Genomic DNA, 14,766 nt, shown 5'->3' on the forward strand with positions numbered 1-14,766 from the left:
GTAATGCAGCAGCGTGCAGGTGTGAGGTGTGCAGCAGTGTGCAGCATGCAGCTGTGTGCAGCATGCAGCAGTGTGAGGCGTGCAGCAGTGTGAGGCGTGCAGCAGTGTGAGGCGTGCAGCAGTGTGAGGCGTGCAGCAGAGTGAGGCGTGCAGCAGTGTGAGGCGTGCAGCAGTGTGAGGCGTGCAGCAGTGTGAGGCGTGCAGCAGTGTGAGGCGTGCAGCAGTGTGAGGCGTGCAGCAGTGTGAGGCGTGCAGCAGTGTGTGGCGTGCAGCAGTGTGTGGCGTGCAGCAGTGTGTGGCGTGCAGCAGTGTGTGGCGTGCAGCAGTGTGTGGCGTGCAGCAGTGTGAGGCGTGCAGCAGTGTGAGGCGTGCAGCAGTGTGAGGCGTGCAACAGTATGAGGCGTGCAACAGTGTGAGGCGTGCAACAGTGTGAGGCGTGCAACAGTGTGAGGCGTGCAGCAGTGTGAGGCGTGCAGCAGTGTGAGGCGTGCAGCAGTGTGAGGCGCAGTCCAAGAAGAGGGACCTCTCACAGCAGACACTTCCCAGACTGTGAAAAGAGGCTGTAAACACAGCTGATAGTTAGCTGCCAAGGGCCAGCCAATGAGAGCAGTGGGGAGGGGGGGGCTTAAGAACAGAGCACTGTCCCACACCTGGGATGCCAAGGGGACAGAACTAGTGCTATTGAAGCATGCCAACTGCACAGAGTGTATGCTGTGCCCTACAAATACCCATGTGGGTAGACACTGACAAGCAGAGAGCACGAGAACGAGAGTGTGATTGGTTAACATCTTTGAGAGAGGTCTCATTTAAAGCGATGCTGTCCATCGATCACAGGGTGTCCTTCGGAGAGCACGGGGTTATCCCTGCGTCTCCTCGATATGGGGGAAAACTACGGAGAGCTGGCAAGATGGCTTAGCGAGTTAATGCATGCCACTGTACTAACCCACATGGGCTCAGCAAGTTAAGCTTGCTGCTTATATTTGTACAGTCTTTATAACACAATCCAGGGCTGCTTTACAGAGATGCAGGCCAATTCAATGAAGCACATAACATAAGGTGCTGCTCTGAGTGGTGCAGCCAGTGCAGTGGCACCGGGGCCCAGCAGTGCCAGGGGTCTGCACTGCTTGCAGTTTATTTAAAGGCCAACCATTTTTTCTAAATAGAGTATGATACTCTTCCGGTACAGAGGCCGGGTGTATGGGGCAGAATGATTGTTAATAGCAGAGAGCCGCACTAATGTATGATTGGACGAGTCAGTCATCCAATTAGAACGCACCTTGCACCTAGCAGCAGGGAAACCCCACCAGCCCTAGTAGTTCGGGGGGGGGGGGCTGCCTCCCGGCTGCAAAAACACAATCAAAACGACCCCAGAGCTACAAAAGCACCGGAGACTGTAGCTGCACGAGAAACAAGGATGAAAGCTGTTAGAGAAGAGAGGAGAGATACAAAGGAGAGAAAGGAAGGAGGAAGGTTGGAGAGAGGGAAGAGAAACTGAAGGAAGAGACAGTGAGAGGAACTGCAGATGGAACATAAGAGGAAAGGAGAAAAGACTGGAAGAGCACAAATAATAGTAGGACAGATTGGAGGGACAAGAAAAGGGAATAAGCAGATATCAAGTTTTAGCCACTCTGCAAAGCTGCTGTATGCCAGGGTTACAAAACATCACCAAAGCAAATAGTTCCCATAGACGCGTCCTATTGGCTTTGCCAATGCTTGTTTTTCTTCACTATGCTGCTATAGTAGTAAAGAGAACCATACATAACAGAGCTTCCAGTATTGCACTAGAAATGCAAATCTCTTGTAGCATGTTTTAAAGGGCTCATTGTTTCATAAAGACTTCGTACAGCTTAATAATGACAAACATTGATGCCGGTCACTGTCTTTGCTAAAGCCTAAGAGGGTTTCCACAATACGGTAAGCATTTGGTTATTTTCCCAGTAAGAGAGTTACCTGGTAAGTGTTACCACTTCTAACCACAATCAATAAGTGATCAGTTCCCCTTTTCAGTACGTAGCCCCTTTCTAGTGACCTGAAAAGGAGGTTATTCTCCATCAGCTGGTTCTCTCCTGGGCAGTATTTTTGGGATGGTAAGGAAATACTGAACAGCGAACATTATTAAAATATATTCTGTTTTAAGGAAATGCACTAATTTACAATACGCTGTCATAATGAATTCCAAATAACGTATTTCTATCCAGGGAAGGCGCTTTGGTGTTAATGCATGCACAACATCGAAAATGAATTGTCGAATTTAAAGTGTGTCAGAATCACAAACTATTTTAGAGACAGCTCTGCAGCACCTTAGTACATTTACAAAATATTATTTTGATGCCAAACGAGCATGGTATTCGCTATATTTCAGCGGGAATTAATAAATCACTGCGTATTAAAGTGAAAGGGAGGAAAGGGATGGAGGGCTGGGAGATTCAAGAGAGGTTGCTGAGACAGAAGGGTAGAAACATAAAAGCGCAGTGAGAGAGGGTGACTGGGAAGTGGGACAGAGAACAAAGGGGGAAGACAAGTAAATAAAGGCTCACGAGAGCAAGGCCAGCAAGTTCGGGAGCGCATTCCTTTGAAGGCCGATGGGGGGTGGGGGGGAGCAGCTTCCTTTGAAGTCTGATGCCGAGGCTCAGACAAATGGTGGTGTGCGAGCGGCTTCCTTTCAAGTCTGATGGGGGAGGGGGGTGGGGAGGGGGGGCAAATGGTGTTCGCGCGCCCGGCGCACGTGCACTGGCCATAATCCGCATTCCAAAGCCCTCTGGCAGGCTTTCCAGTGGCCTCTACATAATTCTCACCGGAGCAATGCGCAAGCGCATTGGCTCCGCGAGACCTAAAAACTAGTAGAAACAAATTCCTACTACAGAGCACAAGTTAAATACAGGAAAAATATGAAAAGTGCAATAGGAATACAATGAAAATATACCAGTGCAGTTGCAATTTAGAGATCATCCTAGATAAAATAAATAAAGCCTCACTCCACATTTCTTGGCCCTTTGACCATACATAGGTTCCCAAAACTCCGTTCTCTACCATCATCTAAACTCACAATTGATTCCTTCGCTTGAATCATCTACTGTGGTTGGGGAAAATCTTGCTCTCGCCTTTTCTCACAAAACCTGTTTTCCTTACCCCATTCCAATCTCCACTCTTGACATCCAATTTCGTCACACCTTTATAGTTTGTCATAATTAGCTGTGTTATCGTTCTGTAAATCAGTCACTCTCAACTTCCTATTCTCACGATCCACCGACATATGATTTTTCCTTTGTAACCACATAGGAAATTCCTTTGTTGAAGGTTCCCTGTCCTTCAGAGCTATGAACTGAGACATACCAGTCGCAGAATGAGGCATCACCCTATGAGCCTATACCATGTTTTCTAATTCATCATTCCATACCAATCATGCCTGATACCCAACTTTTCAAGAAACTCCATCATAGCCGTGCAAACAAACTGCACTCCACTATTCATGACCAACACTTTAGGTATTCCCTCTTCAAAGAGCACCTCCTTCAGGAACTTCATGACATTACTAGTAGTAATCCACTCCATGGATCTAATCACGAACCACATGCTGTGGTAATCCACCAAAACTGCCACAAAACAATTTTTTCTCCCTAGCCTTTCTATAGGTCCCAAAACATCTACAACCAGTTTTTCCAACGGCCGAGTCAGAAGTTCCATACATCCCATGGGTGGTTGTCTAACCACTTTGACCTCGGTTATTGCTGCACGCATAGCAATCATGCACGCATCCTCCACTTCTTTATCCATTTTTGGCCACCAGAAAAATTTGCCGTAGCCTTCTTTTAGTCCCGTTCCTCCCCTCGACGGCTCTCATGCACAATCCTAATCACTCTTACCCTTAATGCAATCTCTTGTCAATATTTTATCTCTCTGAACTCATCCTTCATCGCCATATTTTGTTTTACATTTCCATTCAACATATCAGATTTTTGCCAACCACATCCTATAAGTTTTGTCAGTTACTCATACTCTTTGTTGTTTGCTATAGCTTCTCTCCACTCTTCCTTTGCAAAAGCAAGTTCCCCTTCCACACAAATTACTTGGGTTTCCGTCTCCTGTGTAAAAGGAACATCCTCCACAGTCATTCGTGACAAGCAGTCTGCAATTACATTTCATTTGCATCTTACATATTCAATTACAACGTTGTAATCCATCACAGACATCCACCATGTCGAAATCCAGAGTATCATACTCCCTTGTAAGCCACGACCACACTTGAAAATGGGCACTAAAGGTTTATGAACAGTGCTGAGCACAAATGGCAAACCCCACCAATAATACCTAAAGTGGTTCATTCTCTAACAACAGGCTAACACCTATTTCTAAATGGCAGAATAGTATTGTTCCGCTCCTTGCAATCATCAGGATGCAAAACCTATAATCCTTTCCCCCTCTTCTGCCTTCTGGGTCAACACCGCCCGAGCCCTACGTTACTAGCATCAGTTGTTACAATAGTTTTCCTACTGGTGGAATAATGACCAAATATTGGTGCATGAGCAAGAGATTGTTTTATCTTGACAAATGCAGTCTCACACTCTGGACTCCATTCAAACACACTTTCTTTCTTTAACATTACCCTCATAGGTTCTATCACATTTGCAACATCAAACAAATTTAAAGCAATACTCCTCAAGTCACAAGAAAGACTTCAATTGTTTCTTGTTAGTGGGCTGCGGAGCATCCTCAATAGCCTTCACAGTGGGTTTTTTGGGTCTTATTCCATTCGTGGACATGTCATGCCCCAAATAATTTACTTGCTCCATCCTCAATTGACATTTGTCTTTTTTTATGTTAAGTCCATAATTTCCAATTTTCTTCAATACTTCCTCCAACAACACATTATGTTCTGCAAATGATTTTTCCACCACCATAATGTCATCCTGAAAACATAAAACCTTCTGCAATCCATGAAAAATATTTTGCATGATCTTCCGAAAGATGCCAAGCCAAATGGCATTTTGCGGTATCGGTACGCCCCCAGTGGTGTAACAAAAGATGTCAAGGGATGAGTTTCCAAATGTGGATTCACCTAGTGGTACGCTGCTGGCATATCCAGAACACTAAACACCATACCATCGCCCATCATATTCAGCATCTCCCCAATGTTGGGTGATGGCTGCCAGCCCACCCATATATTTCTATTGAGATCCCTCAAGTTAACACATAGGAACATTTTATTTCTCCCCTTTGGGGCGACAACAATGGGAGCCGACCATTCAAACAACACAATCGGCTCAATTATCTTTTCCTCAAGTAGCCTATTCAATTCTTGTTAAAGTGTTTCTTTCATTAAATAAGGAATGGACCTCACTTCATGCAAAGCAGGTGTAGCATGCTCCTTAAGGATTATCCGATGCATGAACTTTTTTAATACACCTAACTTGTCAGAGAACACGCGTAGAAATCTTTCTAACAATTTCTTGCCCCACTCGAAACCCACCTCATGTTTCACAATTTCACTTTCATTCACTGCTTCTATCATCATGACTGGTTCTTTGGCATTGGGGTCAAGCACTATATTTAAATCCTTTTGGTGGTGCCATCCCAATAGATCCGATCCCTTGTTGGTTTTGTAGACTCTCCTGTGCACCCCATTTTGCTTAAAAAATATGTCCAATCATTACATCATTATTATATTTATCCTCTTGCCACCATACCCTACTGCTTTCACATCAGATTGTTGCAAATCTTCAATTTCTGCACTCAATTCATTTTCATATGTATCCTTGGAGATCAAAGTGAACAGACTTCCTGAATCAGCCAATACTTTAACTTTCACAGTCCATAATGTAATTTCGCAATGTGGATTCTCTAATCTTTCCAAACCCTCTTTCTTTATACTTCCATTGTTAACACAGTTATTCCTTTGCTGAACATCATATTCTATTTCATTTAGAGTCAATATTATTTCTTCCTGATCATCGCCCTAATCCTCTACAGTTTTGACACTAGTATTCTGTACTCTCCGTTTTGATCCACAAACCTTTGCTGAGTATCATTTCTTTCCACAAGATCTACACGACACATTTCTTGCTCCACGTGTGAAACTAGAGCTAATGTGTCCTGGACACCCACACCTACAGCATGTTACAGTCATATGTTCCTCAGGCTTGGGATTGGAAGAACTTTCATACTTGATAGGTTTCCTTAAATTTTCTTTTCTGACCTCTTTTATCTCTATCGCAGGTTCTTTCTCTGTGCTTCTTACATTGTTGTTTCCCATATCAATTTCTTTCATCCACACAACAGTGTGCTCCATGCAATCTGTATGGATTCCTCTAAGGTGGAATCTTTAGACAGCAGTATTTCTTTTACCTTCTTATTGTTCGCGCAGCTAACGATCTGATCACAAATTAAAGAGTCAATTATGTTCTGTAATTCCCAACCAACATTTGTAGTGACATATCATACTGATTCATTGGCTGGCCATTTCAAATTCCTAACGAAATCTCTGGAATATCGTCATGAATTGTTCTACCTTTCACCCCAATATGGTACAAGAGAATGGCTTGTTTTTGTACCAGAGCATATTTAGCTCCACCTATAGCTAACATACAGGTGAAAAAAATGTTCTTCCATCATTTCTAAGAAATTGCTGACTCCCCAGACACTGATAAGAAACTAGGAGGTGCTGCCATTCTCTGTTCCGCCATACCTGTGGAATTGTAAATTAACAAACTACCACAAAAAAGGAAAATAACCGGGCAATATAATAAACTGAAATAACTAACTACAATAATTATTTAAATAATTATCTAAAATAACTATTTAAAATAATAATAGTGGCCATTCCAGTTTTCAAAATCTTCTCTTCAAGTTTGTTCTTTCACTGTTATCATCTGTTCTTTGTAGAGTCTTTCTTTTTCTTTATGTGCTTAGTAGTTGAAAGTCTCTTTTCTATTCCTCTCTCTTTTTTTTCGAAACCAAAAAAAGTGCCTGTGTGAAGATAACACAGGGAGCATACTCATGTGGATCACAGTAAGCACCTCTGTATTTATTATGATGACCTCGCGTGTGTTCCTTTTTATTTGTAACACTTTGCAGGCAAATTTCTGGTCGGCCATAGCGCATTTACAAAACAGCAGCACATGATGGCGTTTGTTAGGCTCAGACACAGACTTTGTGACGTGCACCACTAGAGGCAGGCCGCAACTCACGGCCCTCTTGAAGTGCAGGCGCGCACTGCAAGAGGCAGTGGCACGTTACTATCTACAGCCGGCATGGTGCATCCTAGCAACACAGCCTTTCCGAAGAGCTAGGAGAATGCTGGTTTCCTGACACGCGTTGCTAAGAAGAATGTTGGGCCTAGCAAAGCAGTTTACAAAGGGCTGTGTTCAATTTTAAGTGTGTTGCACGGCATTACGTTGCACCATTCCAAATAACAAATTACCCAAATTTAGCAGTAATGAGCAGGCACTTAAACACGACCAGTGCAGCACTAAAATATGTACAGCCTTTAGTACTCCCATTTCACAGGTCCGTGTAGCACTATTCCCACAACTATTAAATAGCACTTTTCCAGAGGTGGAAGTTAGTTCATCAATCTCTGCCCTCTGTGCAGAGCTCCTCGTCACCACAAATTGTAGTGAGCAGGCACAATTCTCATTGCTTTTCTCTTCACTTTATTTCCAGTTAAAAGTACTCCAACAGTAATGTCTAGCAGAATGACAACCAGCTTAGAATCCACACACCTTACCATTCCAGCACCATCATCCCATACATCAAAGCATGTTCTATATTCTAAAGTATCTCCACACAATTATTAAGTCATTACTGGACAGATTCCAAAAGGACTTCTCTAAGGAAGCTAGAACAAGCTTTCAAGATTGCCTCACTAAAAGTAGAAGAGGCATCAATATTGCTGTAGACGGTTTCAAGATTTCAGTCAGATTATTACATTTGGCCTCAGTGGTGGGCAACCTGAAATCCAATGCTTGCTGCTTTTTGTACTACCAAAGTGACTTCCTCAGAAAGAGACCCAGTGGGGTTGGGGATAACTCCTTCTTGTAAGTCCAGGACAGCTTTGGTCTTACAATAGGGGAGATTCAGTCTTACAAGAGAGGAGATTTTCTGCCTCCGAATCATCATACTCAGTAAGCCATAATCATCGTCTGAATTGACTAGAGCATCAGAACTCAACCTAAATTATTCCTACATATATGCAAATTTCTGGCCATAGGGAGGCGTTCTGCCAGACGTTTGTCATCGACCCAGGCGCAAACATTTTCTTTTGTCGCTCTGAAAATTTACACCAACTTAGAGAAGTTTGGATGGCTGCAACGATATTGGCTTAATGGTGGCGTTATTATCAGTGCTAAGCGCCCAGAGGTCAATGCCCTATAGTGCATAGGTCTTATGCGAAGATATTTGACCTTGTTGCAGTCAAAATGTGAAGCTTTTGTTGTTGAAACACCAAGAAGAGTTCTGGGCCTGTGCCGCTAAAGCACAGGAGAACAAAAACGTCATTCTAGTAGGTGCCATACATACTTCAATGCCATTACATTGTGGATGGGCACAGTCGTGCAGAGCCATGTGGCACCACCTGGCAATGCTGGAGAGGTGCTGCTGTGAAGAAAGTACCAGGATACATTATGGAAGAAATTCATAATGCGAGGTTTCTGCAGGAAAACATATGCAACACAAGGAAAGACGCTGAAAACTCACAAATAGCATAATACAGTAGGCCACTAAAATCCATATTACTTGTCAAAGTGCAAGAATATGCAAGAGTAAGAAGAAAAAGTAAGCTATGGGAGGGCTCGAAAAATCATAAAAATGTTACTAGATCTGCAGGTCTAGTAACATTAATAATCTACTCGACCTAACTGTATATGTACTTGACCCGTGAACTGGTCTCAAATTGTGTGATCCTAGGCAAATACTTTGTCTTATGGTGCTGCCTTTTTTATCACATAGGAGAGCACTTCAAATATGCAAGTTCACTATTTCTGGTGTACAAAAAAACTCTTTATTTACTAAGCTAAATGTTTGCTCCATGTAGAACAAGAATCAAGCCCATATATAGGCTACACATGATCCCTGGCTTGCCTCTTAGTTCACTAATAGTGTTGTCATCTGGACAGGAGCAGTAATAATTCCCAGTTCATGTTTAAAAACGTATTTTTGCATAAATATATTACTAAAGCATAATGTGGTAATGCACTACCATTTACCTATAGCATATTTTCCATTGAAATGGCCACAAAACCTTCCCACTGTATGTAGTTTTACTGATAATAGCGCATAAACAATGTTTGGAAACAGGGCTACAGAAAAAAAAAAAAATTGCACATCACCACGTTTGTTTTGATCCTATCAAATATTTTTTTGAACACAGAATTACAAAAATGGGTCTTCATGACTAGTGAAATATATTTGAAATGTTTGAACAGTTCACTTATTAGCTATTTCAGTGTTGTGTTAAAAAAAGCCTGACATCTTAAAGCCTTTCATTAAACCCCTTTGTGCTCATGACGAGACCAGGCCGTCATGAGTCACAGTTGAGCTGTGCTCATGACGGCCTGGTCTCGTCATAACGGCGCTGCTCCTCCCACGCGCGGTTAATTCCCCGCCTGTGCGGGAGAATTAATCGGTGGGCGGGGCCGTGATGAGACAGGCGGTCATGAGCACAGCTCCACCGGGACTCATGACGGCCTGGTCTTGTCACGAGCACCGCAGCGCCGTGCTCACCCCCCACACTGTGGGGGAATTAGCCCCTCAGGGAAGGTGTTAACATGATTTGCACAGTTCAATTGTCACACAGTTCACCTTACAAAATCCTCTAACTTCAGTCACAAAGAAAAATAAATGAAGGTAGACAAACTGAATTTTGACCTCCGTCTATGAAAGCCAGCAAATGTGACAAGATAACATGATTTGAAGGCATTTTTATTGCTTTTTCAATCTTGTTATCTTGTCACATTTACTCTGCTTTCAGAGACAGAGGTCAAAAGTCAGTTTGTCTTCCTACAATTACTTAATGTTCTGTGACTGAAGTTAGAGGATTTTCAACTCACCAGAAAGGGCACTAAAATGTTTATTATAAAATGCACTGCTTCAGGAACCTTATTGAACAGTGCCAAAAGTTCAAAAAGCTTGTGAATCAAAGAAAGATACCAACACAGGGAATGTTTAATTATGCAGTGAAATGTACAAATATATGTAGAAAATGATACAAAGTGAACTAAAAACTTACCCGAGCCCGAAGGTATCCCAGGTTGGACAAGAACAAAGGAAATACATGGTTCTGTATCATCAGCTCCATTTGATCTTTGAACACACTTTTCTGTTAAAAACAAAACCATGTACAATCATTTCTATATAATTTCTACAAGTTTACTCTCATGAAAGGGTGGCAAACGTTTAAAGAGGGCAGGAGATATGCCAAGTTATCAGGAAACTATTTCCATTTAAATGGGTTTTATGCTCATTCATCTCAAATGGGGATCATGACAATTGAGGATGACTTAGGCCACCTTTGATCAGGACCCCCTGTTCTAAATGGTAATGATTTCCAGTTGCTCTGGATACAAAAAAAGAGATATGTTTTATGAGGAGTGATCTAAAGTACACATATACAATCCAATATAGCTCAGATATAGGTTATATATAAATGTTCCCAATTTTGTGGGCCAAAACAGAAAAAAGGCAGTATTTTTGCGACAGGCTCAAAATATATGTGGTTCACGAACATACCATAGCCAGGTCTTTGATTCAGCACAGTACTGTGCATGAGAGTCACAGAGCAGGAGAGCTGGCAAAACTGATGCCTGGTGCTAGATTTCAAGTGAAAAAGCTTGCAATCTCATCTCATTTTCCAGCTTCAAATTTGTGGAAATGAAGGGAGCTGTTACTGTAGACCCGGTCACCCTTCAGGCAGCTTAAGGGAGCAGGGATACATCAATTGCTCCTCTAGCACCACATATTTCCCATGGGGCTAATGATGCTTGAGGCAGGTGCTTAAGGGGGGTGTGGAGAACAGGATACCTGGTTCTTCAGGTGGAAGGGAGATGGAGAAGAACAGATAGCTGGGGGGCGGGGGTATAATGGGTGCCACTATTGTGAAATGGGTCCAGGTTAGACATGCCAAATGGGTAGAAACCAGAAATAAATGGGGGCTGAGAGGGCCATGAGAACACGTGCCATATGTGAGAAAGGGGGTTTCAAGAGAATGGGATACCACAGAGGGAGGGCGGGGGGGGGAGAATATCAGGTACCATGATGGGCAGAGGAGTAATGAGTGCTGGTAGGAGGGAGGAGGAGATTCCGGGAGGTGGGTACCACAAGGAAGATGTTTGCTGTGGCATCACAGGCCACTCTGCAAAGCAAAGAAAGAAAAGCCAAACAATGCTAAGAAATGAGTGGGCTCTAAGATCCCTGTAAGTAAACAAATTGTCTTATTAACGATAGCGCATGAGCCGTCTCAGGTGAGACCTAAAGTATCCGGTGTGAGGGGGAAGGGAGTAGAGAGGCAATGGTGACATCATTATACTGAAGGGCATAAAACAACCAGTAATTTCCCCAAAATATTTTGGGACGCTAGGGTGCAGGCAGGAGAGTGGTTTACGGAAGGGGTTAGAATGTCTTCTGCCTGAGACGAAACGGCTTTCACCCTGCAGCGTTTCTCACGCAGGACCATTACCACATAACCATTCGCACAGATTTAAGTATTTGTACCTTTACCATACAGGTATATATATTTTTTAAAACATACTTTTTATGTTATTTTTTTTAAAGGTGATTTCAGGATGTAAGGATGGGTAGAGAGAAATGCAGGTAAGAGTGACTTTAGGGTTCAGAGTAGGTAAAGGAAGGTAAGGATGACTTGGGGTTGTGGGTGGGTAGAAGTAAAGGTAGGTAAGGATGACCTGAAGGTTCGGGGTGAGTAGAGGTAAAGGAAAAGGAGGGCGACTTGAGGGCTTATGGGTGGGTAGAGCCAAAGGAAGGTGAGGGTGATATGAGGCCTTGGAGTGGGTAGAGGGGGGGGGGGAGGGTAATTTTATGAGTTTGGGGTAAGGGTGATTTTAGGGGTTAGGGATGGGTAGAGGTACTGGTGAAACATAAACCTTTTAAAATCACCTTTTGTTTAATGTGAATAGAAGATTTGCTAAATTATACAAAAAGGTAACCAACAAATAAGTATATGTGATACAACAGGAAACATTCATTCAGAAAAACACAAACTGTATGACAACAGTCTTAAACGCAGAGATTATTTTTACAGCATCATCATTAATAAAAGCGCCAGGCAGCCGAAATGTATGCATCGCAAATTGGTCTCAAGCCACAAAGATTTGTTATTTCTAGTTGTTTATGTACAGTTCTTAGAAATACCATAGAAGTGCAAGCTTCAACTTTGATGGTTTTAAGTTGTCTTGCAAGCAAAAGCAAAAACAAAGTAGCATAATCATAGCGCAAGCTTAGCACAAAAGAATGCTAATCAAGAAATCAATCAGTACTTGGTCCATGGTCCAGATAAGAAAGAAACACTAAGACAAAGTGATGGCCAAGAGTGACAATGAAGCCAACCCATGATAAGTAATGGGGGGACTAAAAGCCCCTATCGGTTGTTTTTTCTTTTAAGAAACAATTGATAGGTGCAAGTAATAGCGCATGTGTACAGTCTCAGACGAGACCTGAAAATGGCTATTTCGGTATTAAAATACCTTCTACAGTGAATTAACCTACTTATTATGCCCTCCGGCAAAATCAGTCGGACGGCTGCATATACACATCAGAGCTTGGGTTTATGGGCATTGTTGAAGCATGGAAAACACTTACCTGTGGTGTGTGGGCAGACTCACACTCCATATGTTTGGTTGTCTGTTTGGCTGAGGAATAAGAGAGGTGCGGCTGAAGCAACTAATCTTATGTTCTCAGTCAGAGTTCCTGGTTAGCTTGCACTCTATTTTTGTCATAGTTTTTGTCATGACCCCCCTTTTCAAAAAGCCCATATATATTGAAGCCCTTACAGCAGATGTTGATTGACTAACTCTCCCAACCTAAGGTGGCCATTTACCACTAGCAAAGTGACTAAGTATCCCATTCGAATATGAGATTACCATTTCGTGCTTAATACCCTTCCTGTTCCTCTAACACCATTTCCTCTTGTACCACTATTTAAGGAGGTACTAACTACAAATCATAGGGTTAGTGCCCAGTAATCTATATTGTAGTTTCAGTATTTTTGCCACATTTGTTCCTTTCCTAGATCATTACATCCAGCCAGCCCTGGACGGGATCCTCCACTCAGTATTGGGTATTTGAGTGTGTGGGCATTACATTTAACAGCCAGTTGAGTTGGACCTTACATAAAGAATCAGTGGAGTCGAGGGCACTAGCTACGACAGGGGGACTTGCCCTCCTGGTCCCCCCTCTTAACCGCTTATAACGCAATGGTCCCCACCAATGGTCCCCACGCAATGTCTCTATGGGGCCGAGCTGTTAGCCATTAGTGCGGAGGGAAGCTAGGACAGGTGTGAAAGTAAATGTCTAAAAAGATTGTTGGCCCTCCATAAAGGTGCAATGTCCCAGGCAATAACATTAGAAGCAAAATTGCAATCCTGGGACTTCCTAGCCTATAAATCAACTCTGGGTTGTTGGGATAAATTATTGGTCTCAAATACCCAGAAGATATCAGCCTTCTGTGCCACTGAAATACAAACAAGTGAACTACAGTGGGCAAGGAAGGTAAAGAATAGATTGGAAGACATTGCAGGCACCTTAAAACTAAACTTAAAAAGAGCTGAAGCCCCAATCCCTAAAGCAGAATTCAAATTAGCCTGTAAAAAAGAATCTAGATTGGCGGACCTGAAATATGTAAGGAACAAACCCTCCAAAAAAACACATGTTAGATTCATGGGAAAATATGAATGTATTCCCGTATTTAATCGGAATTACCAGATGCCCGGTTACGATAGCTGAAAAATTCGAAGCCATTTTAGATCAAGAGAAAAACCGGCACATGTGGGCTGCCGTATCATAACCACAACGTTCATGTTTTAATTGATTGTCGTCATTTTTGTAGGCCACCCTGTTTGAATTTAAAACCTCTTTTTAAAAAAAAAAACATCAATTGTCGGAATTATGCACTTCTCTTAGGGATGGAATTTTTTGATGTGACTTGTGCACTGGCTGTTTCTTAAAAATTGTTTGGATTAGTGTCTTATAGTTTAAATAGTAGGGGTTCAGAGCTTTTAGTGTATTATAATAAATTGGTATTTCTATAAAAATGGTATTGTTTTTAAAGACTATGTTTTAAAGACGGTGCCTAACATTAATAAAATTCATTAATTCATTGTGTGTGTGTTCCTCTACTTTTGTCCAGCTTCTTCACTCCAGGTAACGACCATGTACATTGGGGCTGCAGAGAAGGATCAATGCTAGACCCCTTCTCTTGGAAGGAGAAATAGATTCATAAACATTGCCTACCATTAAAAGAATCTAAAAGTATATCTGATTTGCGACTTTTTTCTACAGATAACACTACATACTGAAAAATGTGGAGTTATTCATCTCCTTGCAAGATTGGATTATGGGTCATGAGGGATGTATATACATGAAGAATGGGCACGATAACAGAGCATACACTGAATTTTGAAGAAGGCTCCTTAGCAAATGGTTGATGGAACTCCATAAGTCTCGGGACCTGTCACGAAGATCGCTCCTTTCTTAGTGTTATTTGGTGCTCAATAAGCATCATTCTCCACAATAAACTTCCTTGTGGGTCCCGAGTAGTGC

General features: G+C 42.4%; 1 protein-coding gene across 1 annotated transcript in view; it reads right to left on the reverse strand.

The window, feature by feature from the left end:
• The window catches only part of IPO8 (importin 8), a 737,162-nt gene that overhangs the window by 419,467 nt on the left and 302,929 nt on the right, over positions 1-14,766 (reverse strand). Inside the window, exon 13 of the mRNA XM_078673765.1 lies at positions 10,223-10,312. Coding sequence (XP_078529891.1) covers positions 10,223-10,312 — 90 coding nt within the window. The remainder of the gene's footprint in view (positions 1-10,222; positions 10,313-14,766) is intronic.

This window comes from Lissotriton helveticus, chromosome 1_1 (assembly GCF_964261635.1).
Source record: "Lissotriton helveticus chromosome 1_1, aLisHel1.1, whole genome shotgun sequence".
In the NCBI taxonomy this organism is placed as follows: Eukaryota; Metazoa; Chordata; class Amphibia; order Caudata; family Salamandridae; genus Lissotriton; species Lissotriton helveticus.